The sequence below is a fragment of the Hyla sarda genome, chromosome 9 (genome assembly GCF_029499605.1).
Source record: "Hyla sarda isolate aHylSar1 chromosome 9, aHylSar1.hap1, whole genome shotgun sequence".
Lineage (NCBI taxonomy): Eukaryota > Metazoa > Chordata > Amphibia > Anura > Hylidae > Hyla > Hyla sarda.
In genome coordinates, this window is record NC_079197.1 from 43,931,444 (window position 1) to 43,957,451 (window position 26,008).

General features: G+C 42.9%; 1 protein-coding gene across 1 annotated transcript; it reads left to right on the forward strand.

The window, feature by feature from the left end:
* The first annotated feature begins 6,203 nt into the window (after window positions 1-6,203).
* ERCC6L (ERCC excision repair 6 like, spindle assembly checkpoint helicase) lies at window positions 6,204-25,168 on the forward strand. The gene is made up of 3 exons (XM_056539923.1): window positions 6,204-6,551; window positions 17,825-20,390; window positions 23,098-25,168. Exons 1-3 carry the CDS (start codon window positions 6,457-6,459, stop codon window positions 24,385-24,387), a joined length of 3,951 nt encoding a protein of 1,316 aa, XP_056395898.1. The 5' UTR covers window positions 6,204-6,456; the 3' UTR covers window positions 24,388-25,168.
* Window positions 25,169-26,008: the final 840 nt, after the last annotated feature.

The window sequence follows — 26,008 nt, forward strand, 5'->3', positions numbered from 1 at the left end:
TTCCATCATATGGATGTTCCCCCTTGAATCACAATACAGCAGCGGGAAAGCAGATAGACGGCTGTAGAGTGTAGAATGCTGCGTTATTCACAGTTATCAATGCCCCCATGTGAAGACCATTCCTGATGGGAACTAAACCTGAAACAAACAGTTGTCAAGGCGACATTTAGTATAAAATATGAATTCTGCCTAAGCAATGAGTGCCAAATATTTGGGCTTTGTCCCCAATGCCATCCATAATCTTATCCTGGTTACATTGCCATAGAAGTGGTGAATAACAAGTGGTGAATAGAAGTTAGTGCTGCATTTTTTTTTCTTTTTGTTCTTAAAGGGGTACTCTGGTGCTTACACATCTTATCCCCTATCCAAAGGATAGGGGATAAGATGCCTGATCGCGGGAGTCCCGCTGCTGGGGACCCCCGGGATCTTGTACGCGGCACCCCATTTGTAATCAGTCCCCGGGTCTGATTATCGGCGACCACACGGCCAGCGGCGTGTGACGTCACGCCTCCGCCCCTGTGTGATGTCACTCTCTGCCCCTCAATGCAAACCTACGGGAGGGGGCGTGACAGCTGTTCGCTCCAGGGAATGATTACAAACGGGGTGCCACGTGCAAGATCCCGGGGGTCCCCAGTGGCGGGACTCCCGCGATCAGGCATCTTATACCCTATCCTTTGGATAGGGGATAAGATGTGTAAGCACCGGAGTCCCCCTTTAAGTAAAGTTGAAAATGTTAAATGATACTTTTATGGGCTGGATTATACTTTGACTGAGTAGATTATAATAGACAGGTATAGTATAATTGGCTGAGATGCAGTAACCCAGTACGGCACTACACAATGTATGGAACTGTCTACTTCTGGACTTATTTTCTGTATAAGGGGGTGCCACGGCTCTGGCAAATAGTGGTGGTACTATTGGAATCCCACTGATCGGATATTCAGTGCTGCGTATTTTCTGCACCTGATATTGCTACTCAGGTCACATCTGCCGTATTTTGCTGTGTATTTGCTGCTGTGTATTTTTCTACCCATTGAAGTCAATTGGCAGCAAAATCAGCTGCAGAAAATATGCAGTAAAATACGGCACGTGACCCTACTCTAAAGGTCACAAAACCTACTTGGTGAATAAATCCCCTCAGGATTAACCCTGACTAGAAATCCCCCATAAAAATTAACTTTTAATTGTATTCATTAAAATAGTGTCCAAACTAGAAAGTTGCACATCTATTGCTTCTAATTAGCAGTGGTGTTAAAAATATCAGTACTGTATCCAGTTAATCCCTATAATATCATACAAATGTCTGCCATGCAGACTATTGGTTTATCGTTACTGTCTAGTGTACCACGGTGCCGTGCTGCAGCTTGGGCACTCGGTGTACTAGCTAGAAAAGGTATCTGGTACAGTCTGTGATTAAAACATTAATCCTCTCTTCTAAACGTTTTCGCCATTCTGAATGGCTTTCTCAAAGAAATGAGGCATGTCAGACTCACGAGTTTAGCAGGTATTTATAGACTTACCAATTACCATAGCTAATTGTTCGGCGTTCTTTACAGCCAATCACACATCGTAGTATCTCTGATGTCACTCCCTTTCATGATGCCTCCCTGACCAATCAAATTGCGTCCTCAGCGCATGCCATTAATCTTTTTATTTTCGGGCTGAAAATGAACTCTCTGCGCAAACTCAAGTTTCCGCGCAGGTCCGCGAACTTAGAAAAAAAGTTGTGAATCTTTTTATTGTGCTTTGCGCATGACCGAGTAACTACCCTTATATTCGGACTTAGTTTATTTTTTAGTCCTTCAACTGCGCATGTTTTTAAACTTAGATTAATTCCTAGGCTTTTCCATTTACTGCGCATGATTTTAGACTTTGTCTCATTCCAAACTAATTCATGGCATTGCGCATGTTTTAAATCTTAGATTATTTTACAAATCAGGATGTTATTTTTATACGATTATTTTTTACATATATATGAATTAGTTTGTTGATTTTTATTTATTTTTTATTTATTATTTATTATGCCACATTTAGCCCATATTTATTTTTTATTTATTATTTATTATGCCACATTTAGCCCACAGTAGAAGAGCTCCCATCACCATACTCACAAGGTAAAGAACTCCATCTAATTAAATGTGTATTTAACAAACATTTTTTTATTATTTCATAGATGATCTTTAAACATAAATTGATTGGTATGTTGTTGCTGTTTTTTCGTTTTTTTGTATTTTTTATAGGGAGTATTTATAGATATTACGATTATCATTATAATATTCATTTTTTGTATATTCTTTAATATATAGTAGTTAATACATTTTTCGTTGCTGACTTTTTATATGTGTCCACTGCTCTTAGTACATTGATTATACATATATTAAATCGTAAATCTCTATAATCAGTCTAGAAATGCTGAAAAAGAAAAGTCTTCATTAAGTCCTCTAGGACTACGACTTTTTAATTTGTATATCCACCGTGTTTCTTCTCTCATCAGAATTTTATCCACATCTCCTTTCCTTTCATTAAGTTTTATCTTCCTTAATCCCCAGAATTTTATTGCAAGGGGATCTTCTGAATGTATTCGACGCATGTGGTTTGCCACTGGCGTATCCGCTCCTGTACGGATCGTGCTAATATGTTTCCCCACTCTCTTTCTGAATTCCTGAATCGTTTTCCCCACATATAGCTTTAAACAAAGTCTAAAATCATGCGCAGTAAATGGAAAAGCCTAGGAATTAATCTAAGTTTAAAAACATGCGCAGTTGAAGGACTAAAAAATAAACTAAGTCCGAATATAAGGGTAGTTACTCGGTCATGCGCAAAGCACAATAAAAAGATTCACAACTTTTTTTCTAAGTTCGCGGACCTGCGCGGAAACTTGAGTTTGCGCAGAGAGTTCATTTTCAGCCCGAAAATAAAAAGATTAATGGCATGCGCTGAGGACGCAATTTGATTGGTCAGGGAGGCATCATGAAAGGGAGTGACATCAGAGATACTACGATGTGTGATTGGCTGTAAAGAACGCCGAACAATTAGCTATGGTAATTGGTAAGTCTATAAATACCTGCTAAACTCGTGAGTCTGACATGCCTCATTTCTTTAAGAAAGCCATTCAGAATGGCGAAAACGTTTAGAAGAGAGGTTTAATGTTTTAATCACAGACTGTACCAGATACCTTTTCTAGCTAGTACACCGAGTGCCCAAGCTGCAGCACGGCACCGTGGTACACTAGACAGTAACGATAAACCAATAGTCTGCATGGCAGACATTTGTATGATATTATAGGGATTAACTGGATACAGTACTGATATTTTTAACACCACTGCTAATTAGAAGCAATAGATGTGCAACTTTCTAGTTTGGACACTATTTTAATGAATACAATTAAAAGTTAATTTTTATGGGGGATTTCTAGTCAGGGTTAATCCTGAGGGGATTTATTCCCCAAGTAGGTTTTGTGGAATTTAAATTGGCCCAGAAACCCCTAGGGGATTTATTTTGTGGCCTACTCTAAAGGTAACTTATTAGCTATTAGTCATTAGCTATAAATCCGCTCCACACCCCTCCAAGTCACTACCACTGTCTTATAGTAAAAGTACTATGATCTCCAAATTAGAATTTGTCAGGCCCATAGCGCTGAATGCAGCAGCAGTGCACATATCTGACCACAGCTCCATTTAACCATGGGGCATAGGACCTCCACTTTTGTGATCTAGGTGGGTCCCAGAGGTTGGACCTTATACTTAAAGGACAAGTCTCATGATTAAAAACTTTGGATAGGGGATAAGTTTTAGATCACCGGGGGGTCCGAGCGCTGTGGCACCCCGCAATTTCCTAAACGGTGCCCCAGTGCACTAACACTGGAGCGCATTATGACCTCCCCCCTCCATATCCATTTGGGAGAGCCAAAGATTGCAGAACGGCTCTTCCATAGAGCTTTATGGAGGGGGGCATGGCAGCCTCCACTTCAGACGGGGGTCGTGACGCGCTCCTGTGTTAGCGCACTGGGGCTCCGTTCAGGAGATCGCGGGGGGGGGCCCAGGGCTCAGATAGGGTATAAGCTTTTAATCATAAGACTTATCTTTTATTCTGCAATGAAATGTATTTATTAGCCATTGAAGAATGTGTTTGGGCTTCTGTCAGATGTATCTATTTGTATCCCGCTGAGAACAGGATGCCGATGAGTACTCTAATGGAGGGCAGCGGATGCCCAAATGAAGTCACCTAGTTACTCCGTTTGGACGTATATTAAGTGGACTAGATAATGCAGCAGACTGGGCTTTTTAGTCGGCCTAAAGTAGTGCATTTGTCCCTCGAGTCATGAATGGCATTTATTGCGTACAGTATATGTCAGCATCCTCATTTCATTAGAATGTCAACAGATACGTCTGACGGAAGCCATAACACAGTGTTGACCTGGCCAAAATTGCTGCTTTTTTATTACATAATATTCCAAAGGGAAAAAAAATGTATTAAAAGTTTTAGATATGCAAATGGGGTATCGAAAAAAAAAGTACAGGTCACGGCGCAAAAAGTGAGCCCTCATACCGCCGCTTATACGGAAAAATGGAAAAGTTATCGGTCGTCAAAATAGAGGGATTTTAAACGCACTCATTTAGTTAAAAGATTTGAGATTTTTTTTTAAACGGTACAATAATAAAAAAGTATGTTATCATGGGTATCATTTTAATCGTATTGACCCACAGAATAAAGAAAACATGTCATTTTATCGTAAATTGTACAGCGTGAAAACGCAACCTTCCGAAATTTGCAAAATTGCGGTTTTCTTTTCAATTTCCCCACACAAACAGAATTTTTTTTTATTTCGCCATACATTTTATGGTAAAATGAGTGATGTCATTACAAAGGACAACTGGTCGCACAAAAAACAAGCCCTCATACTAGTCTGTGGATGAAAATATAAAGGAGTTTTAGAAGGCGAGGAGGAAAAAACGAAAATGCAAAAATAAAATGGGCTGTGTCCTTAAAGGAGTAGTCCAGTGGTGACCTGTGGTGAACAACTTATCCCCTATCCTAAGGATAGTGGATAAGTTGCAGATCGCGGGGGGTCCGACCGCTGGGGCCCCCCGCGATCTCCTGTACGGAGCCCCGACAGCCCGCGGGAAGGGGGCGTGTCGACCTCCGCACGAAGCGGCGGCCGACACGCCCCCTCAATACAACTCTATGGCAGAGCCGAAGCGCTGCCTTCGTCAATCTCTGGCTCTGCCATTGAGATGTATTGAGGGGGCGTGTCGGCCGTCGCTTCGTGCGGGGGTCGACACCCGCTATCTTGCCGGAGAGCCTGGCCCCCGTACAGAGAGATCGCAGGGGGCCCCAGCGGTCGGACCCCCCGCGATCTCAAACTTATCCCCTATCCTTAAGATAGGGGTTTAAGTTTTTCACCACTGGACTACTCCTTTAAGGGTGCGTTCACACGCTATTACTAGCAGCAGGTTTCACACTGCGGAAATCCTGCTGCCAGTTACACTACCATTGATTTGAATGGGTCCACAGACAGTCCGCAATAGTGTCAGATTTGCGGACTGTCCGCTTCGTGCGGTGGTCAACACCCGCTATCTGGCCAGCAAGCCGGGGCCCCGCACAGGAGATCATGGGGGGCCCCAGTGGTCGGAACCCCCGCGATCGGAAACCTATCCCCTATCCTTAGAATAGGGGATACGTTTTTCAGCACTGGACTACCCCTTTAAGGGGTTAAAACATATCCTGGCATAAAGGCGATGAAATGTAGTCACAAGGGGGGAGATTTATCAAAACCTGTCCAGAGGGAAAGTTGCTGAGTTGCCCATAACAACCAATCAGATCGCTGCTTTCATTTTTGAAAAGGTTTCTGAAAAATGAAAGAAGAGATCTGATTGGTTGCTATGGGCAACTAAGGAACTTTTCCTCTGGACGGGTTTTGATAAATCTATGTACCTATGTGCCTGAAGCCAACAGCTATGCTATATGTGAGAACAACTTCTAGTAATGTATATCCATAGCACACTATCTGTGGTGTGAACAGGGCCCTACAGGAAAGAAACCAGATTGTAAAACACATACTGTCTACGGCTTGTGTCCCGGTAAGGTGTGCCTCCAGCGGTTGCAAAACTACAACTCCCAGCATGCCCGGACAGCCTTTGGCTGTCCGGGCATGCTGGGAGTTGTAGTTTTGCAACCGCTGGAGGCACAATGTTTGGAAAATAGTGCTGTAGAGGGCAGAACGACGTGCAATACCAAGGATAAAGGGTTACTATTGGAAACGTGCGGTTCTATCAAACAGTTCTACTGCGCCGGGCAACCGGGTTTGGGCGGAAGAAGACGCATTCAACGTGCGCACGCGTAGACTCGGAGCCCCGCCCCCCGCAGTGCTCTCTGGGAAGGATTTTGAAATAGCGGCGGGAGGACTGTACTGAGCTGTGGTGTCTGGTTCCGGGGTTCTTCAGATTGCTCTTCAGTATGGAGTCCGAGGAGAGAAGCTCCCGGGGTTCCGGTGATGTCAGCACCGTGTCCCGGGTCCAAGAGGACTCAGAGCTGGCCGACAAGTATGAACGGTAAGGAGTAAGAGACGGGCTCTAGGTATCTGTGTATCCCATCGTGTGTGCGTAACCTCACCCCCCCCCCCTCTTTCCAGGGGCATGTGACGTCATCAAGTAATTTCTCTGACGTAGGGCTAAGTACATGTATTGGCTTTAACCCCTTATCGACACAGGTATATTTTTTATTTTTGCACAGTTTTTTTTTATTTTCCCCTCCTTAACTCCTTATTTTTAATTTTACACCTGCAGACTCATATGAGAGCTTGTGCTTTTTATTTTATTTTATTATTATTATTTATGTGACACTAATTGGGATGTGTAATGATATATGCAATAGAGAAGGAATATAGAGCATTTCTATATGCACACAACTCGGATACAATGGACCGAAAGGATACGTGCGCGGAGCTGTGTGTGGATCCAGCGAAGCAAATGACACCTGCGGGGTGCACGCAATCAAGTAGCAAACATACAAAAGAACGACAGCATGCACTCACCGCTCAACTAGTGTCTAGGGGTCCGGAGGTCCGGCATCACAGGACAGCATACCAGGTAACACCGAAGCGCTCAGAGGCTCGTTTCAAGCGGCAGTGCGCGCTTCTTCCGGCCTTCCGAGTCTTTTATGTCATGTGACTGCAAAGGTAACCATGACAGATTTGTAATGACATCACTCATTTTACCATAAAGTACGGTGAAAACGAAAAAATATATACATTAGCGAGACGAAATTGCAGTTTTGGAAGTTGTGGGGGCTTCAGTTTCTATGCAGTGCACTTTATGATAAAAATGAGACATTATGTATATTCTGTAGGTCCATGCGATTACAAAGGTACCCAATTTCTTTAGGTTTTGTTTAGGGATCAACCGATTTTCGGTTTGGCCGATATTCACGGTTTTTTTACGTCATTGGTATCGGCAATTTCCTTGCCGATAATGTGCTGCACGCACGCCGCCCCCATTGCCTCCCCTATCCCCGGTTTTATAATTACCTGTTCCCGGGGTATGGGGCCCGCACTACGGGTGATAGGTCTCAGGACCCCCGGACAGGCAGGGGGAGAGAAACGGGTGGCGGTCTATTGCACCGCAAAAGCCACTGCAGTGCATTGATTTAAAGTGCCCGCTTTAAATCAATGATCTGCAGCGGTGTCGCGGGGGGATAAATAGCCGATAACTTAACTTATACAGGAATATCGGCTATCGGCCCTAACCTCCACCGATTATCGGGATCGGCCCTAAAAAAACAATATCGGTCGATCCCTACCGAATATCAAAATTTTTTCCCTGCACGATATAAATTTTTCCCGTACTTCAATACTGGTTGGGCCCCTCCAGCCCCCCTCGAATGAATGAATTATCAGCCGCAGATGAGTTGTGGCGCTTTAAATGAATGAGTTTGAGGCTGCGGCGCTTTAAATGTATGACTTGCTGGCGGCCGTGGCGCTTTAAATGTATGACTTGCGGCCGGCCGGCAAGTTGTCGCCTCCCTCTGCAAGCGCTAAAAGCCTGGCTTTTAGCGCCTGCATGGGGAGGTGACAGCTTCTGGCTCGCAACTTAAAGGAAAACTGTCAGCTATTTTCTCCTGCACTATTCTGGTGGATAGTGCCGGAGACGCTGATTCCAACGAGCCCTACCTACCTTGCCTGGATCCGCCCGGCCGTTCGCCCGCAATTGTGGTTTTATTCTATGTGTATATCTTGCTGTAACTGGCACAGGTGGGGCTTCTGCACTGACATCAGCGCCGCTTATGAATATTAATCCCCCCTCTCTTCACCGCTCCTAACTGGAGGGAGGGGGATGAATGTTCATAAGCGGCGCTGACGTCAGTGCAGAAGCCCCACCTGTGCCAGTTACAGCAAGATATACACATAGAATAAAACCACAATTGCGGGCGAACGGCCGGGGGCGGATCCGGGCAAGGTAGGGCTCGTTGGAATCGGCATCTCCCGCACTATCCACCAATACTGTGGATAGTGCGGGAGAAAATATCTGACAGTTTTCCTTTTATTTGTTTCCAGCGCCGCGGCCCGCAAGTCATTCCATTGAAAGTGCTGTGGCCTGGAGGAGAGGGGAAGGTGGGGGGGTGTTAGAGAAATATAGCAGCACCTGGGGGTCATATATGATTAGTTCCTCGGGGGGGAATACCGTGTAACCGCCATAACTTGCAAAAATACCGTGATATGCATTTTTGGTCATACCGCCCAGCTCTAGGTTTTGTTTTATTTTACTAATAAAATACCTTTTTTTTTTTTTTTTTTTTTTTTTTTTTTTTTTTGTGTGAAAATGAGTGCCTAAAATTTGTCCTGTACCACTTTTTTCCGGGTAATGTATGAGGGTCATTTATTGTGCCCTGATCTGAAGATTTCAATGGTACCATTTTTGTTTTTATGGGTCTTCTTGATGGCTATATATGAGCTTTTTTTTTTTTTTTTTTTCTGTGCAATGTATAGTGACAAATCAGCAATTCTGAACTTTTATTTATTTATTTTAAATGGGAGAAGGGATGATTTAAACTTTTATTAGGGAAAGACGTAAATTCACACAATTTTTTTATAAAATGTTTTCTTTAACACTTAAATTTTTTTTTTTTATCCCTATAGGGAACTATTACATCATCCTTTTGGATTGCATACACTGAACAATGCTATGCCATAGCACAGCATTGATCAGTGTTATCCCTGCTCTATTACTACAGGCTGCCTGAACTATTGGGGCACCGATTGGACAAGTCAGACATGTAGGGATGGTCATCTCAGCAAAATTCCACTTAGCTACCAACAACTTTATTTTCCCAATTCAACTTTAATTGCAGTATCTAAAGTGTTATTGCCAGACATGTGCCAGATCGACGATGTTCGGCATTGGCCATGTGTTCTGGCTGCTGAGAACAACCAAGACCCACTGGGTTTGAAACACGCTTTATACCCTCTGAGCGTGACTTGGGACATATATGCACGTCTGATGTCCTTAACCCCTTAACGACCATGGGCGTATATTTACGTCCGTGGCCGGCTCCCGATCTGTGAAGCTTCTGAGCGTGCTTTGTATTTGCGGGGTCCCGGTTGCTGTCAGCAACCGGGACCCACGGCTAATACTGGGCTGATGTCCGGTATTAACCCTTTAGATGCCGTGATCAAAGTTGAATATGCTGCCGGTTATCTCAGTGGAGCTGTTCGAGACTGCCGCGGTGAAATCGCGGTATCCCAAACAGCAGGAGGCTCCCTACCTGGCTCCACGCTCTCCGATCAGCGTTTGATTGCTCCAAGTCTGAGATCCAGGCTTGAGCAATCAAGTGCAGATAACACTGAACTATGCTATGGCATAGCATTGAACAGTGCTGGCAATCAGTGTAATGCATGTTATAGCTCCCTATAGGGGCTATAACATTGCAAAAAAAAGTGTTAAATTATTTTTTTAAATAAATGTGACTTAACCCCTTCCCTAATAAAAGTTTGAATCACCCCCCCCCCTCTTTCCCATTTAAAAAAAAAAAAGTGGTATTGCTGCGTGCGTAGATGTCTGAACTATAAAAATATATCATCAATTAAACCGCATGGTCAATGGCGTACGCACAAAAAAATTCCAAAGTCCAAAATGGCTTATTTTTGTTCACTTTTCATACCATAAAAAAAGAATAAAAAGCGATCAAAAATCCAATCAAACCAAAAATGGTACTGATAAAAATTTCAGATCGTGGCACAAAAAATGAGCCCTCATACCGCCTTGTACGTGGAAAAATAAAAAAGTTATAGTTTCCAGAAGTACAACAAAATAAAACCTATATAAGTAGGGTATAGAGATGAGCGAAGTTAGTGATTCGATTCGTCATGAACTTCTCGGCTTAGCTGTTGCTGACTTTATCCTGCATAAATTAGTTCAGCTTTCAGGTGCTCCGGTGGGCTGGAGACTCTTTCCTAGGACATCAGTGAAGAGAGGCAGTAACACCGGCACATACACCACTAGGTCCCAGACTAGGAATACACAGTTCCACTTCTAGCACCTGACCTGATTGCGGTGGTGCGCGTAGCCAATATACATGTAGAACTATTATCCAGAGAAGTCAGTAGCTGGCACTCATCATTCAGGTGTCTTTATTGTAGATGTAGGTACATGCTTGCAGCGGGCAGGGTACAGAGGCAGGGATGTCGGGACAGCACTGTTTCGCGCTCAGAGGGCGCTTTCACTAGCCAATACATCAGCGTGGACACACGCACGTGCATTAAGTACGTGGGTCACGCCGGAAAGGTAGTCATAGCAACATAAAAACACAACACGTGGAAGACTATGAGGTGAGACTATACAGGTATGTCAATACATATGAAAGAATGTCACAAAAAATACGTAATTATTACACAGGAACAACGTTACAAAAATGGAAGCAGTTCAAATCGGTCGTTCAGTCCAAGGGCTCTAGTTGCGTCTAGTTGAGTTATCCAACATGCTTTCCTTTATCAATAGGTCGTTCCAATCTCCACCGTTTGGGGGATTGACGCGTTCCAACCCTGCAAATTTTAAGCAGGTGGGGTGTTCCCCCCCCCCCCCCCCATGTGGGCTATCAATTTGGGGGCACCGATAGCGAAAATGTTCTCGGATCCTGACAAAAAGTGGACGTTTTTGTCTTGTCCACATAGTAATGACCGCATGGACAAGACAACACGTACACAACATGGGATGTGCGACAAGTTAGTGAACATGACCTCCAAGATGAATTTGTCTACTAGCGATGTTATATGTACAAATGAACAATTGCAGCAACGATAATTACCTTTTGGGGGTGTATTTTGTGAGCCAATTTGGGCCACTATGTACGTGGTCAGTGTGTTTTTATTTTAAAATTTTTACATTTTTTGAAGCTTAACTGTTTTTTTTTTACTTAACTCAGTGTTTCACGACCGGTGTTCCTCCAGCTGTTGCAAACTACAACTCCCAGCATGCACTGATAGACCGTGCATGCTGGGAGTTGTAGTTTTGCAACAGCTGGATGTCTCCCCACTGACTGTCCAGACATGCTGGGAGTTTAATAACAGCTGGAGGCACCCTGTTTGGGAATCACTGGCGTAGAATACCCCTATGTCCACCCCTATGCAAGTCCCTAATGTTGCCCTCAAATGCGCATGGTGCTCTCACTTTGGAGCCCTGTTGTATTTCAAGGCAACAGTTTAGGGTCACATATGGGGTATCGCCGTACTCGGGAGAAATTGTGTTACACATTTTGGGGGGTATTTTCTGCTATTACCCTTTTTAAAAATGTAAAATTTTTGGGAACCCAAGCATTTTAGGTAAAATAATTTATTTTAATATTTTTTTTACATATGCAAAAGTCGTGAATCACCTGTGGGGTATAAAGGTTCACATTACCCCTTGTTACATTCCCTGAGGGGTCTAGTTTCCAAAATGGTTTGCCATGTGGTTTATTTATTTTTTTTGCTGTTCTGGCACCATAGGGGCTTCCTAAATGTGACATGCCCCCCCAAAAACCATTTGTCGCTCCTTCGCTTCTGAGTCCTCTACTGCGCCCGCCGGACACTTTACATAGACATATGAGGTATGTGCTTACTCGAGAGAAATTGGGTTTCAAATACAAGTAAAAATTTTCTCATTTTTACCCCTTGCAAAAATTCAAAATTCGGGTCTACAAGAACATGTGAGTGTAAAAATTGAAGATTTAGAATTTTCTCCTTCACTTTGCTGCTATTCCTGTGAAACACCTAAAGGGTTAAAACACTTACTGAATGTTTGTGGGGTATTTCTAATATGAAGACCCTTCAAATCCACTTGTCCTGGTAGATAAAATAATTTCGACCAAAATAGTCTGATTCCCCCCCCCCCCCCCGCCCTGCAGCATGTCAGGCTATTAGCGGAGGGAGAGCTGTAGATCCTTTTACGCCCGAGACAAGCACAGAAAAGTCTAGATGTAACTTTTTGATCACCTTATAAAAAAAAATTTCATATGAAGTGACCAAAAATTAGCAATTCTGGACTATTTTACATTTACACCTTTCACCGTTCAGTTTAATTAACATTATATTTTAATAGTCTGGACATTTCCACATGTATCGATACCACTTATGTTTATTTTTGTACATTATTTTTATTTAAAGAAAATTGGAAACTTAAGAAAGGGGCTTATTCACATATATACGCACTTTTTAAAATATTTTAATCACTATTTTTCAGTCTCAATAGGGTCTTATGTGTTACTGGGGGGTGTTCTGCTTCTCTAGTTTATGTGGTGCATTTTGTGTCAGAAAATGCTGGAAGTTGCATTTAGTTACTAGATAACTACAACACCCAGCATGCCCTGATACAGCCTATGGGTGTTGTAGCATGTTGCACTGTATAGTAGTACAGTTAAGGTTATTGTGTAACATGCTGGGAGTTGTAGTTTTGGTCCATGTCAGCTGCAGAGCCATAGGATGTGTCAAGGAATACTGGGAATTGCAGTTAGTAACTACAACACCCAGCATGCCCTGATGCAGCCTATGGTTGTGTGGGTGTTGCAGCATGTTGCACTGTATAGTATTACATTTAAGGTTATTGTGTAACATGCTGGGAGTTGTAGTTTTGGTTTGTGTCAGCTGCAGAGCCATAGGCTGTGTCAGGGAATACTGGGGATTGCATTTAGTAACTACAACACCCAGCATGCCCTGATACAGCCTATGGCTCTGCAGCTGACCCGAACCAAAACTACAACTCCCAGCATGTTGCACTTTATAGTTCTACAGTTCAGGTTACGGTGCAACATGCTGGGAGTTGTAGTTTTGGTTCGGGAGTGTTTGCGGGCATCCGTGGGGCTCTTGGTTGGCGGGTGAGTATGAAGGGTGGGATTCTGGGGGTGCAATTCAGTGCCGGTGGCCAGAAGCCACTAAAAATAAATAAAATTAGATGGCACAACCCCCCCCCCCCATCATACATTACATACACACATCACAGATACATCATACACACATTATCCATTACATACACATCACACACAGAGACATCATACACACATCACACATAGACAATCATACACACATTATACATTACATACACATTATACACAGACAGACATCATACACACATTATTCATTACATACAGACAGACATCATGCACACATCACACATAGACAGACATCATACACACATTATACATTACATACACATCACACACAGACATCACACATGGACAGACATCATACACACATCACACATAGACAAACATCATACACGTATTATACATTACATACACATCACACACACAGACATCATACACACATTATCCATTACATACACATCACACACACAGACATCATACACACATTATCCATTACATACACATCACACACACAGACATCATACACACATTATCCATTACATACACATCACACACAGACATCATACACACATTATACATTACATACACATCACACACAGACATCATACACACATTATACATTACATACACATCACACACAGACATCATACACACACATTATACATTACATACACATCACACACAGACATCATACACACATCACACAGACAGACATCATACACACATTATACATTACATACACATCACACACACAGACATTATACACACATTATACATTACATACACATCATAGACAGACAGACATTATACACACATTATACATTACATACACACATCACACACAGACATCATACACACATTATACATTACATACACACATCACACACAGACATTATACACACATCACACATACACTCACACCATACATATACAACCACCCTTCCTGTCGTCTGCATTCTGCCTCCTCACCTGAGCCGCCATGAGTAGACATCAGAGCTGTAGTCCCGGCCGGTGTGAGGTTACATGGATTTCAAAATCTCCCCTCACACCGGACGTCCTCTCCTCTCTTCCCCCCCCCCCCCCGCTCTGTGTTTTCCCCGTGCAAACATGCAACCTCCCCATGGTGGATTAGTTCCTATGTAGACAGAGCAGGGGGGGGGGGGATAGAGCTGTGTGCAGGGGAGGAGCTGTGTGCCGAGCTGTGGACATCCTTTCTCTCCCCGTCTTCTTGTGTTCTGTGTAGCTGCGTCCTCCATCCTCCGGGAGGATTATATAAGGGGGCGTGGCTCAATTATGTAATGTGAACGTGCGACCTCGGGCTCTGCGGTCAGCTGGGGGCCCCCGCTGCCCCCTCCATACACTCTGAGCGCCTGTGTGAGGTGCAGACTTGCATCCGCTCCTGCGCCTCACGCCGGCATTAAAGAAAAATAAGGGGGAAGTCGGTCTGTCCCTGCTAGCCCGATACAGGGGTAAATCTATAAACAATTCACCTGCCCGGCGCCCAAAACTACTTGTCCCGGGCGTCGGGCGATAGGATTTCCACATCCCTGCATTTTATGGTAGAATAAAAGGTGTCATTACAAAGTACAATTGGTCTTGCAAAAAATAAGCCCTCATACGGGTCTGTGCATGGAAAAATAAAAATAAGTTATGAATAGAAGAAGGCAAAGAGGGAAAAAAGCGCAAAAATGAAACTAGCTGTGTCCTTAAAGGGGTACTCCGGCCCTAGACATCTTATCCCCTATCCAAAAGGATTGGGGATAAGATGTCTGATCGCGGGGGTCCTGCCGCTGGGGGCCTCCACAATCTCTCCTGCAGCATCCACTTGTCATCAGCCTCACGGAGCTAAGATCGCTCAGTGTCTGATGACTCACGATACAGGGGCTGGAGTATCGTTTCACGGCTCCACCCCCTTGTGACATCAAGGGGGCGGAGCTGTGGCACCACAATACTCCAGCCCCTGGATCGTGAGTCATCAGACACTGAGCGATCTTAGCTCCGTGAGGCTGATGACAAGTGGATGCTGCAGGAGAGATTGTGGAGGTCCCCAGCGGTGGGACCCCCCGCAATCAGACCTCTTATCCACTATCCTTTTGGATAGGGGATAAAATGTCTAGGTACGGAGTACCCCTTTAAGGCCCAAATAAACTGTGTCCTTAAGGAGTTAAAGTGCATCTGTCACTTGAAATACTGCTAATAAATGGGCCACACATTGCGCAAGCTGATAACCTGTATATTGCAGTCATACCTTTCCTATAAGCTTTCCTTCATTTATTTCCTAAGGGTATGTTCACACGTACATAATCTGCTGCAGAAAAGCACTGAAAGATTTAATGCAGACCACTTGAAGTCAACAGGTAGCTGCATAATCTCCTGCGGAAATCCCAGAGGATTATATACATTTGAACATATCCTTTTGGGTACATTCACATGTGCAGATTTTGCTTCCCATTGATGTCAATGGGTAGCAAAATGAGATGGCAAAAATGCAAATGAAGATACACGAGTGAGCATACAGTTAGGGGTGTATTCACACAAAAGGAATCTGCTGCTGATTTGTTGTAAAATTTGCAATTGCGGATTTTACAAGGCAATTCCTATGTAATTTTGACTGCTTTGTAAAATTAGCAATTGCAGATTCAGTGTGTGTGATTACACACTTAGGGAACGTTCACACGAGCTGCAGATCTGCTGGTGAAGGACCACTGCATGGTGGCTTTACATGTGTGTGTGAGGGTTCTTGAGCTTATGGGGCTGAGCTGTGGTGAATTGATTAAAGGGGTACTCCACTGGCCAGTGTTCAGAACATTTAGTTTCGAACGCTGTGTGCATGCTGTGGGGGTAGGCCATGCCCCCTCGTGACGCCACACCACGGCCACTCAATACAAGACTTGCATTGAGGGGGCGTGGTGTGACATCATGAGGGGGCATGGCCGACCCACACAGCGCAGACAGAGCGTTCGGAACTAAATGTTCTGAACACTGGCCAGTGGAGTACCCCTTTTAAGGGACCTGTGATGTGGGTGTATGGGGGCAAAAATGGTGGTGGAGATTTATCATTGCCTTCCTGGCATTTTTTTGGCTGCAATTTGGTGCAAAATTTTTGCTCAGTTAGGTTTTGCCCAAAAATCTTGCGCAATTTCAAAATAGACAACTTTGGCAAAAGTGACTGTGAAATGCAGTGCTTCATTCTTGACCATGCAGTGGACAAGATTTATTATTTATTGTGCAAGCATTCAAAAAAAAACACAAATTCACACCACTTCTGCCTTGTCTTAGAAAATGGACACCCTACAGGAAGTTCTGAGGTAAGTTTTCATTTGTGCAAAATTTAGGTCTGTGCACGTAAGCCTAAAACACAGCAAAAAGAAAAAAGGCTGTGAAGTAGCTGCACACAGACACACAGGGGGAGATTTCTCAAAACCTGTCCAGAGGAAAAGCTGCCCTATTGCCCTTGGAAACCAATCGGCACGCTTCTTTCATTTTTAGCGAGGCCTCTGTAAAATGAAAGAAGCGATCTGGACTAGGGATCGACCGATATCGTTTTTTAGGGCCGATACCGATAATCGGTGGAGGTTAGGGCCGATAGCCGATAACTTAAGTTATCGGCTATTTATCCCCCCGCGACACCTCTGCAGATCATTGATTTAAAGCGGGCACTTTAAATCAATGCACTGCAATGGCTTTTGCAGTGCCATAGGCCGCCGGCGCCACCCGCTTCTCTCCCCCTGCCTGTCCGGGGGTCCTGAGACCTATCACCACCGCACCGCGACCGCCGCACCGTGACCGCCCCGGCCCCATTGCCCCCCCCCATCCCCGGTTTTATAATTACCTGTTCCCGGGGTCCACTCTACATCTGGCTCCGGTGGCGTCCTCCTGAATTGTCACTGTGCGCACTGACGGGGACGTCACGTCACTCGTCATTGCGCTCAGCGTAACGCAGGACGCGGCAGGAGCAAGAAGTAGCGTGGGCCCCGGGAACAGATAATTATAAAACCGGGGATGGGGGAGGCAATGGAGCCGGGGCGTTGCGGTGGGGGGTGCGACGCGGGTCGGGGGGGGCAGTCGCGGTGCGGGGCATTATCGGCTTATCGGCAAAGTAATTGCTGATACCGATAATGCCCAAAATCTTGATTATCGGCCGATAATAATTTTGGTCGATCCCTAATCTGGACAGGTTTTGCTAAATCCCACCGGTATTTTTGGCCTTGAGCCTATACAAAGAAAAGGCTGAATATAACAAGGGCTGTGGCGTGCAAGCTGGACAAAACCCCCAACTGTTGCAAGTGGGGGGTGAGTTTGGGATAATTTACTTATATAACTGAGTGAGCCAATATTAGTAACATGGACCACAGTGTTCATTAACTACTGTTGTTGATGTAGTAGTAGAGACCCAGCATTAAATCTGCCAAAATGATAAACCAATATATTTTATATATACAATTTTATTTTTTATTTTTCCCCCTCTCTGCAGATATGTTCAAAAAGCAAAGCAAGAAGCGAAGAATGGGAACTTGTTAAAGTCCATAGAATACTTTCAAAAAGCGGACACCATACACCCCAGTGAAAAGCTAAAAGGTCGAATTGCAAAGCTTGAAGAAGCTCTCAAACAGCTTGGTCTCCAAAATGAGGAAGATGATGAATTTGTAGATGTATTAGGAAGTGGGCTAATGCTCTATAGAGAACTTTTCTACAAGCTCTTTGAACACCAACAAGAAGGTGTTGCATTCATGTACAGCCTTTACAGAGATGGAAGAAAGGGTGGTATTTTGGCAGATGATATGGGGCTTGGAAAAACAATCCAAGTTATCGCCTTCCTTTCTGGAATGTTTGATGCTGAATTCACTAACAATGTATTATTGATAATGCCAACAACTCTAATTAGTAATTGGGTTAAAGAGTTTGAGAAGTGGACTCCAGGCATGAGAGTGAATGAATTCCATGGTACTAGCAAGAAGGAGCGGTCCAGAAACCTAGAGAAAATCCAGAGAAAAGGGGGGGTTCTTATAACCACCTATCAAATGTTGATAAACAATTGGCAACAGCTTGCTACGTACAATGGAAGAGAGTTTGTATGGGATTACATCATTTTAGATGAGGCCCATAAAATTAAATCAACATCAACAAAGACTGCCAAATCCTGCTATGCGATTCCTGCTAAAAATCGCATTCTTCTTACAGGCACCCCAGTCCAAAATAATTTGCGGGAGATGTGGGCCTTGTATGACTTTGCTTGTCAGGGGACACTCCTGGGAACTGCTAAGACTTTTAAAATGGAGTATGAGAATCCAATAACTAGGGCCAGAGAGAAAGACGCTACACCAGGTGAAAAAGCACTTGGACTAAAGATATCTGAGAACCTTATGAGAATTATTCAGCCTTATTTTCTCAGGCGTACGAAGAGTGATGTTCAGCATAAAAAGGCTTCAAAGCACCCTACAGCCGATGAGTCAAATAATAAAATCTGTACAATGCCTTCCCTTACAAGGAAGAATGACTTGATAATATGGGTCTATTTATCATCAATTCAAGAAGATGTGTATCGAAAGTTTATATCGTTGGATCAAATCAAGGAATTGATGATGACAACCAGATCCCCTCTAGCAGAACTAAACATTCTTAAGAAGCTCTGTGATCATCCAAGACTTCTGTCTGCAAGAGCCTGCGTTCAGCTTGGATTGGAGGGAGATGGCGCAGAAGAGGATGATATTGAGGCTGTCACAAAGTTTGACCACCTCTCTGATGAGGCTCTTATAGAAGAGTCCGGAAAGCTTGTACTTTTGATTGAGCTCCTTAATAAACTCAGAGAAGAAGGTCACAGAACTCTTGTCTTCTCACAGTCAAGAAAAATGCTTGATATGATTGATCGCATCTTGAATAACAGAGGCTTTAAAATCATGCGAATTGATGGGACAGTTTCTCTTTTAGATCGAGAGAAAAGAATAAGTATGTTTCAGACCAACAGGAGCTACTCTGTATTGCTGCTGACCACACAAGTTGGAGGTGTTGGATTAACCCTAACTTCAGCTGACCGCGTTGTGATTTTCGACCCCAGTTGGAATCCAGCTACTGATGCACAGGCTGTCGATAGAGCTTACAGAATAGGACAACAAGCTAATGTAGTAATATATCGACTCATAACTTGTGGTACAGTAGAGGAGAAAATATATAGGAGACAAATCTTCAAAGACTCCTTAATAAGACAAACAACTGGTGAAAAGAAAAACCCCTTCCGTTACTTCTCAAAGCAGGAACTAAAAGAGCTCTTTTCTCTAGAAGACACTCGAACCTCTTCCACTCAGATTCAGCTTCAAAATATGCATTCTTCACAAAGGAAAACAGACACAAATTTAGATGAACATATAGCTTATTTGCATACTCTACCCATTTTTGGAATTTCTGACCATGACCTAATCTATAATCATGAAATATCCCAAGATGATGAAAATGAAGATGAGGATGTATGTCAGTACATTCAAGATAGAGTTCAGAAGGCTCATGAATTGGTACAAATGGAGTCTCAAATGAATGAGCAATTAATGGAACAATTAAAGAAGGGTTCAGAAGGTGCGTGGCTTAGACCCAATACTTTCCCTGAAAAACCCAAACAAAGAAGCCTTCCTAATAGTAAACCACCAGCCCCGCCTCCTGAAATTGTAGATCTTACTGAGCATGAGATTTCAAATATAAGTGGTCATATGACCAGTTTGGTAATAGAAGATTCAGAAGAAAATCTTCCTATGGATTCATTTAAAAAAGAACCACAGAATGATGTGAATCTGCACATGGACAGTTTGATCATTGAAGACTCTAGTGAAGATGGTCTACCTTCTGCACCTCCTAATCGTGAAACCTCCCAGAACGGCCCCCAGACCAGTGTGGTACTTGGCGAGTCTTTTGAAGAAAATCTGCCCCGGGTTTTATTTACAAAGGAATTAAAGAGAGAGAGTGCTGCGCACACAACCAACTTGATACCTGAAGATTTTGATGAAAAAGACACTTCCGCTCAGCATCAGTTAACAAAAGAATCACCCAGCATGGTAAGCAAACGGTACTAACACACACACAGTTGTTAAGAAAAAAAGTAAAATATTTTTTAAATCAGATTTTACAAACTATAAAGAGGACCTGTGGCCGTACCGAAAAAATTAGATTCAATTGCATTTAAATAGCTTGGGCTGCCCCATGTTTTTTTTACATTTTATTGATGCGCCTTACAGTTCCCAAGAATTGTGGACTTGTAGTTTGACAATATAGGGTGTTAGTCAGATGGGTGGGGATAAGTGTCTTATAGAGGGGAGCCTGGCTACTGGGCCACAACTCTTCATGAGGGGGGAGGGGGGGGGGGGGGGGTTGGGGGGATGTGCAGCCGTATCCGATCATACCTCATCTCACACACTGAACTGCTCTGGGCTTTGTGTAGCAGAGGGAGGGAGGAAGTTCTCCCCTGTATGGCTTCAGATGATGTCACGCCTGTTGGATAATGCCCCTTCCCAGTCTGTGAATCTGACTGAGCAGAAAATACAGAGCAACATCAAGGTAGAAAACAAAAAAAAAAAAAAAAAAAAAAAAAAAAAAAAAAGCAGGGGTGGTTTATCGTGATGGGGGCAGTGAACTTGATGGACGTATGATTTTTTTTTTTTTGTTTTTTTTAACCGTACTATGTAACTATGTATGTAACTTGGGAGGATTAAAAAATTTATAACAGTAACAGTAAAATCGAAAAACTTTTTTTTTTTGTGGTTTTGAGGGGGGGTGGGCCTTTTGATCAGTGGGGGTCTGAGGAATTAGTAGTCTGAGAATCGGAGGGTGTCTTGATCACATGACACAGAGCAGGGAGAGGAGAGCGTAGCAGCGCAGAGGTCTCCTGGCTTGTTCTCCTGCACGGTAGTGGTCTGAACACTCAGATCCTGCTGATCAAAACTTTTGACATGTCACTAAGCTTAAAGGGGTATTCCAGGCAAAACCTTTTTTTTATATATATCAACTGGCTCCAGAAAGTTAAACAGATTTGTAAATTACCTCTATTAAAAAATCTTAATCCTTCCAATAGTTATTAGCTTCTGAAGTTTTCTGTCTAACTGCTCAATGATGATGTCACGTCCCGGGAGCTGTGCATGATGGGAGAATATCCCCATAGGAACTGCACAGCTCCCGGGACGTGAGTCATCAGAGAGCAGTTAGACAGAAAACAACAACTCAACTTCAGAAGCTAATAGCTATTGGAAGGATTAAGATTTTTTTTAATACAAGTAATTTACAAATCTGTTTAACTTTTCGGAGCCAGTTGATATATAAAAAAACATTTTGGCCTGGAATACCCCTTTAACTTGCAAGCACACTGTAAGCAGGCAGCCTTGCCATGTTTTAAAAAATGTTTTGCCATACATCCCCTTTTAGTTTAGTGTGTTAGCAAAATCATGATGTAACTTTCAAATTTCTACTCAGGAATCTAATTATATTTTCTAGGCTGACCGGCCATTGATAAAATTTCTGGAGCCCTGCATAGAATGTTTGACACTGTCATGCAACTGGCAAATAATTGACATATTGCGGTATACAAAACTATTGCACTAGTTGAACAGAAATATTATAAATAAGTCAACTCCAATGCCTCCTCTAAAAATATCTCCCTCAATCTGAACCCAAAGGGAGAATTTTAGCATTCCATGCACAACTTTATATATTTTTTTTTTTTCCTTGCACAAAAAATAAGTGATGGTAATGATAAACTTCTCCCAAAATGTGGTGTTTGCCATCTACCTGATCTTAATAAACAGCAGTGATTCCACTGAACTGGTAATCCGCATCCACTAGGACAGTGCTGCATGCTTTTCTTACTGTAACATTCTGAGTATAAATCTATAAGTAATAAGCTTTACTTTGGGGCAGGCCATTTGAAAGCATGTGATTTGAATTCCTGAATATCCCAGAAAGTAAAACAGACCCTAGAAAGCATGCTTTTATGTTAAGAGTAGTATCATGGACTAGTTTTATAAGTTTTAGATTGTAGGGGGTCAGAGTGCTGGGGCCCACCACGATCTCCTGTATGGAGCCCAGGCTCTCCTTGAGCGGCACGTCACGCCCCTCCATGTATCTCTATGGGAGAGCCGAACGGCTCTCTACTTTGGGTGGGGTCATGACGTGCTGCGGATAGGGTATACGTTTTTATCCATGAGATCTCTCCTTTTTTAAAAGGGTATCCAGGTGTTTTTAAAATAATTGATATTTCGCTTAGGCTGTAGGTAAAGAAAAGATGCTTACTTGCTTCTGTTTTGTCTGCCTCTGGTCCTCCTCTGCTACTGTCTTCTGCCCACTTCTAAAACCTCTGTGGCCAGTGATTGGCTGAGTGGGCAGGTCCTGCTCTTAACTCCCATCTCAAAAGCAAGCAGAGTACCAATGCAGAAGCTGCAGCAGGACCTGCAGGGGAACAGGAGCAAGTAAGCATTTGGAGCTGTAGGGGACCAGCATGAAGTATATTTATTAAATCTCCAACCTCTGCACAATTTAAATGATTTTAAAACGCCTAAATACCCGTTTAAGAATGTCATGTACATCATTTATGGGGTGGAGTTCCTTAGTGGCTTCCCTCCTAGCACCAACGTTAATAAGTATATCAATATTAGATTATGTAAAATTTTGACTCTGTATTTGTACATAAATTCAACTAAAATGTATTTTTTTTATTTATATATATATATATATATATATATATATATATATATAATATATATATATACTTTGCAGGGAGTTGGAGGTCCTGTATTGAATGACCATTCTGGAATGGAGAACATTATTTCACCAGTTCACAGTTTGGGCAATAATAAAAGCGCAAACAGTTCTCCAAGTTTTGTCATTAAAGCAGAAGAATCTGAACGCCCAAGCATGGAAGATGGTAATGGAAGTCTAAAAGAAGACACCAGCATGCCTCTGTCAAAGTCTCAATTACAATGTGATTTCAACCTAATTCTAGAAGATTCGATGGATAATGATCAACATTCTGCCTCTGTCGATGAAATGGAAAGTTTAATGGAAACCTCCATGGCTCCATTGAGGGAAAATCTACTAGTACTGGATGATTCTGTTGAAAATATGATCCAAGAAGGGAACTGCTTTGAGAAATCTATGGACGATAAAAGTACAAATAGAAGTGTAAACATGGAGTACTCAAAGCAAAAACTTGAAGATGATTTTAAAGGTACAGAAAATATTCAGAATGAAATGGACATGCTAAACTTTTCTCAAGAAAATAGCATTGGAAAAGTTAGTATAATTGATGTAGAGGATAGTGATGAAGAGGAGATTCCCTTCTTCACCAATCGCAAAGCCACCAGGAGAATCTGCTCTGAAAGTGAAGCAGAAAGCTCAGTGTCTGTAAATGATGAGGATGAGATGGTGTTCTCTCCATTCAACAGCCCTTCAGTCAAAGCGGTGATCGCTTCAACGCCAAAGGTAGAGAAACGTTTGTCTGACAAGCTGTTGCATCAAAGGAGCAGTTTTGGAAGGCGCAGGTCTATTGCCTCAAGAAGGTCTCTAGTTCATGTAGCTGTAGAAGAGGCAACAGACATTCAAGAAAATATTACTGATGGAGATGATGAAGACAGTGAAAAAGAGGAGGAAGAATTGGTGGCAGATGAAGCTCAGGAAGCTGACGAAGAACAACATGAACATACAGAAGAGGAGCCCCCTGGTGAAACCCTCGCCCTGGAGGAAAGTTTACCAACATCAGAAGATTATGAATCCGATAGTTTTGTTGCCAAGTCATCTTCTACTGAAGAGGTAACAGAGGAGTCTACTGGTGAAGTGGAGCTGCTTTCTGATGAGCAAGTTGACTTTCTAGCTCTAGGAGTGAAAAATCAAACTAATGGTTTTAGTCAAGAAGACAGCTACTCCATACTAGTGAAACGGGGCAAGGAGCTTAAAGATGGTGGACACGTAAAGGAAGCATTAGACTGTTTCTTAAAAGCACTTGATATTAAATCTGGAGACCCTGAAGTTATGATGATTACTTTGAGTTTGTACAGACAACTATCTTAACGTAAAAAAAAAAAAAAAATCTAGTTATAGTGAAAGGGGGGGGGGGGGGGGAATGTAATAAACGGCAAAAATTCATGCAGTCTGCCGTTCATTATGAATGGAACTTAATAAATTCTGAATCTGTTCAAAATGCACACAATTGACAATTTTTTTAGGTTTTAAGCTGAGTTTGATATATTCATTTAGTTTACCATCTTTGTTGCATTTTACAGTAATAAAAAAATTAAAGGGGTACTCTGGCCCTAAGACATCTTATCCCCTATCCAAAGGATAGGGTATAAGATGTCTGATCGTGGGCGTACCACCGCTGGGGACCCCCTGCAATCTCTCATGCAGCACCCACCTGTCTCAGCTGCACGAAGCGATGATCGCTCCATGTCCGAAGCCTCACGACCACAGGCTGGAGTATTGTGACTTCACAACTCTGCCCCCTTGTGACATCACGCCCAGCCCCTCAATGCAAGCCTATGGAATTGGGCCTGATGGCCATCATGCCCCCTCCCATAGGCGTGACTTAACACTACTCCGACCCCGTGGTTGTGAGGCTTCAGACATGGAGCGATCATTGCTTCCTGCAGCTGAGATAGGTGGGTGCTGCATGAGAGATTGCAGGGGACTCCAGCGATCAGACATCTTATCCCCTATCTTTTTAGGTATTATCTGTACATATTTTGTAAGCAACTTGTTATACCTAAATATTATACCTCTACATTGTACAAATGCCACCAAGCACTTTCATATCATTGTACTTTTTTCTTAATGCATAAAAATTCCTGTTTGAAGTTAAGTCTGGCTTATTATTGCTTACTGTGTCATATTTAGTTTGTTCAGTCTCCATGTTTAATGGGTGTAGCGATCAGCTGACTCCTGGTTTGTTGGCTGATTCTTGTTTGGCAGGATAGGAAAGTCTGCCACACATTGCCCTGTGTAAACTGGGGATGTGCAGCTGACAATGAGTAGTGAAGGGATCCACAAATGATCTAGAGAGCCTTATGGTTTTATCCTTCAACCATAGTTCAGAGCATGTAACGGGGTACGTGTTGGAGCATGGCACCATTCCTTCCGCCACAGAATCCTCAAGGGGGAAACAAAAGAACTTACAGTAATATACTGGTTGATAAATGTTGATGGACTGCAGGGCTGAAGTCTGGGCACAGTATTAAGGATCTTTACAACAAACATTCACACTACCTCCATCTACATGGCTGTTAAGATGTACAACTGCTAGCTATTTTAGGGTTGCATTAATGTTAAAATGTTAGTCTATTAAAATGGACACTGTCAGATATTAAACATCTATGTTGTACATCATGCCAAAACAATAGTTTTTTTCTAATATATATATATATATATATATATATATATATATATATATATATATAATATCTTATAAATCCCCCCCCCCCCCATTTTATTAAAGAAATTGCCTTTGAAAATCACTCCACTAGGATTCCCTGCTGGGACACTGATGAATCCTACAGCAGCGGTAGCCTGTCCAAGGGTCATGAACAAGAGATGGCTGATGGATAATGCTGCAGGAGGAACACAGCTTGCAGCAACAATTCTGTAATAGATTTACCAATCAAGTGCCTCCAGCTGTTGCAAAACTACAACTCCAAGC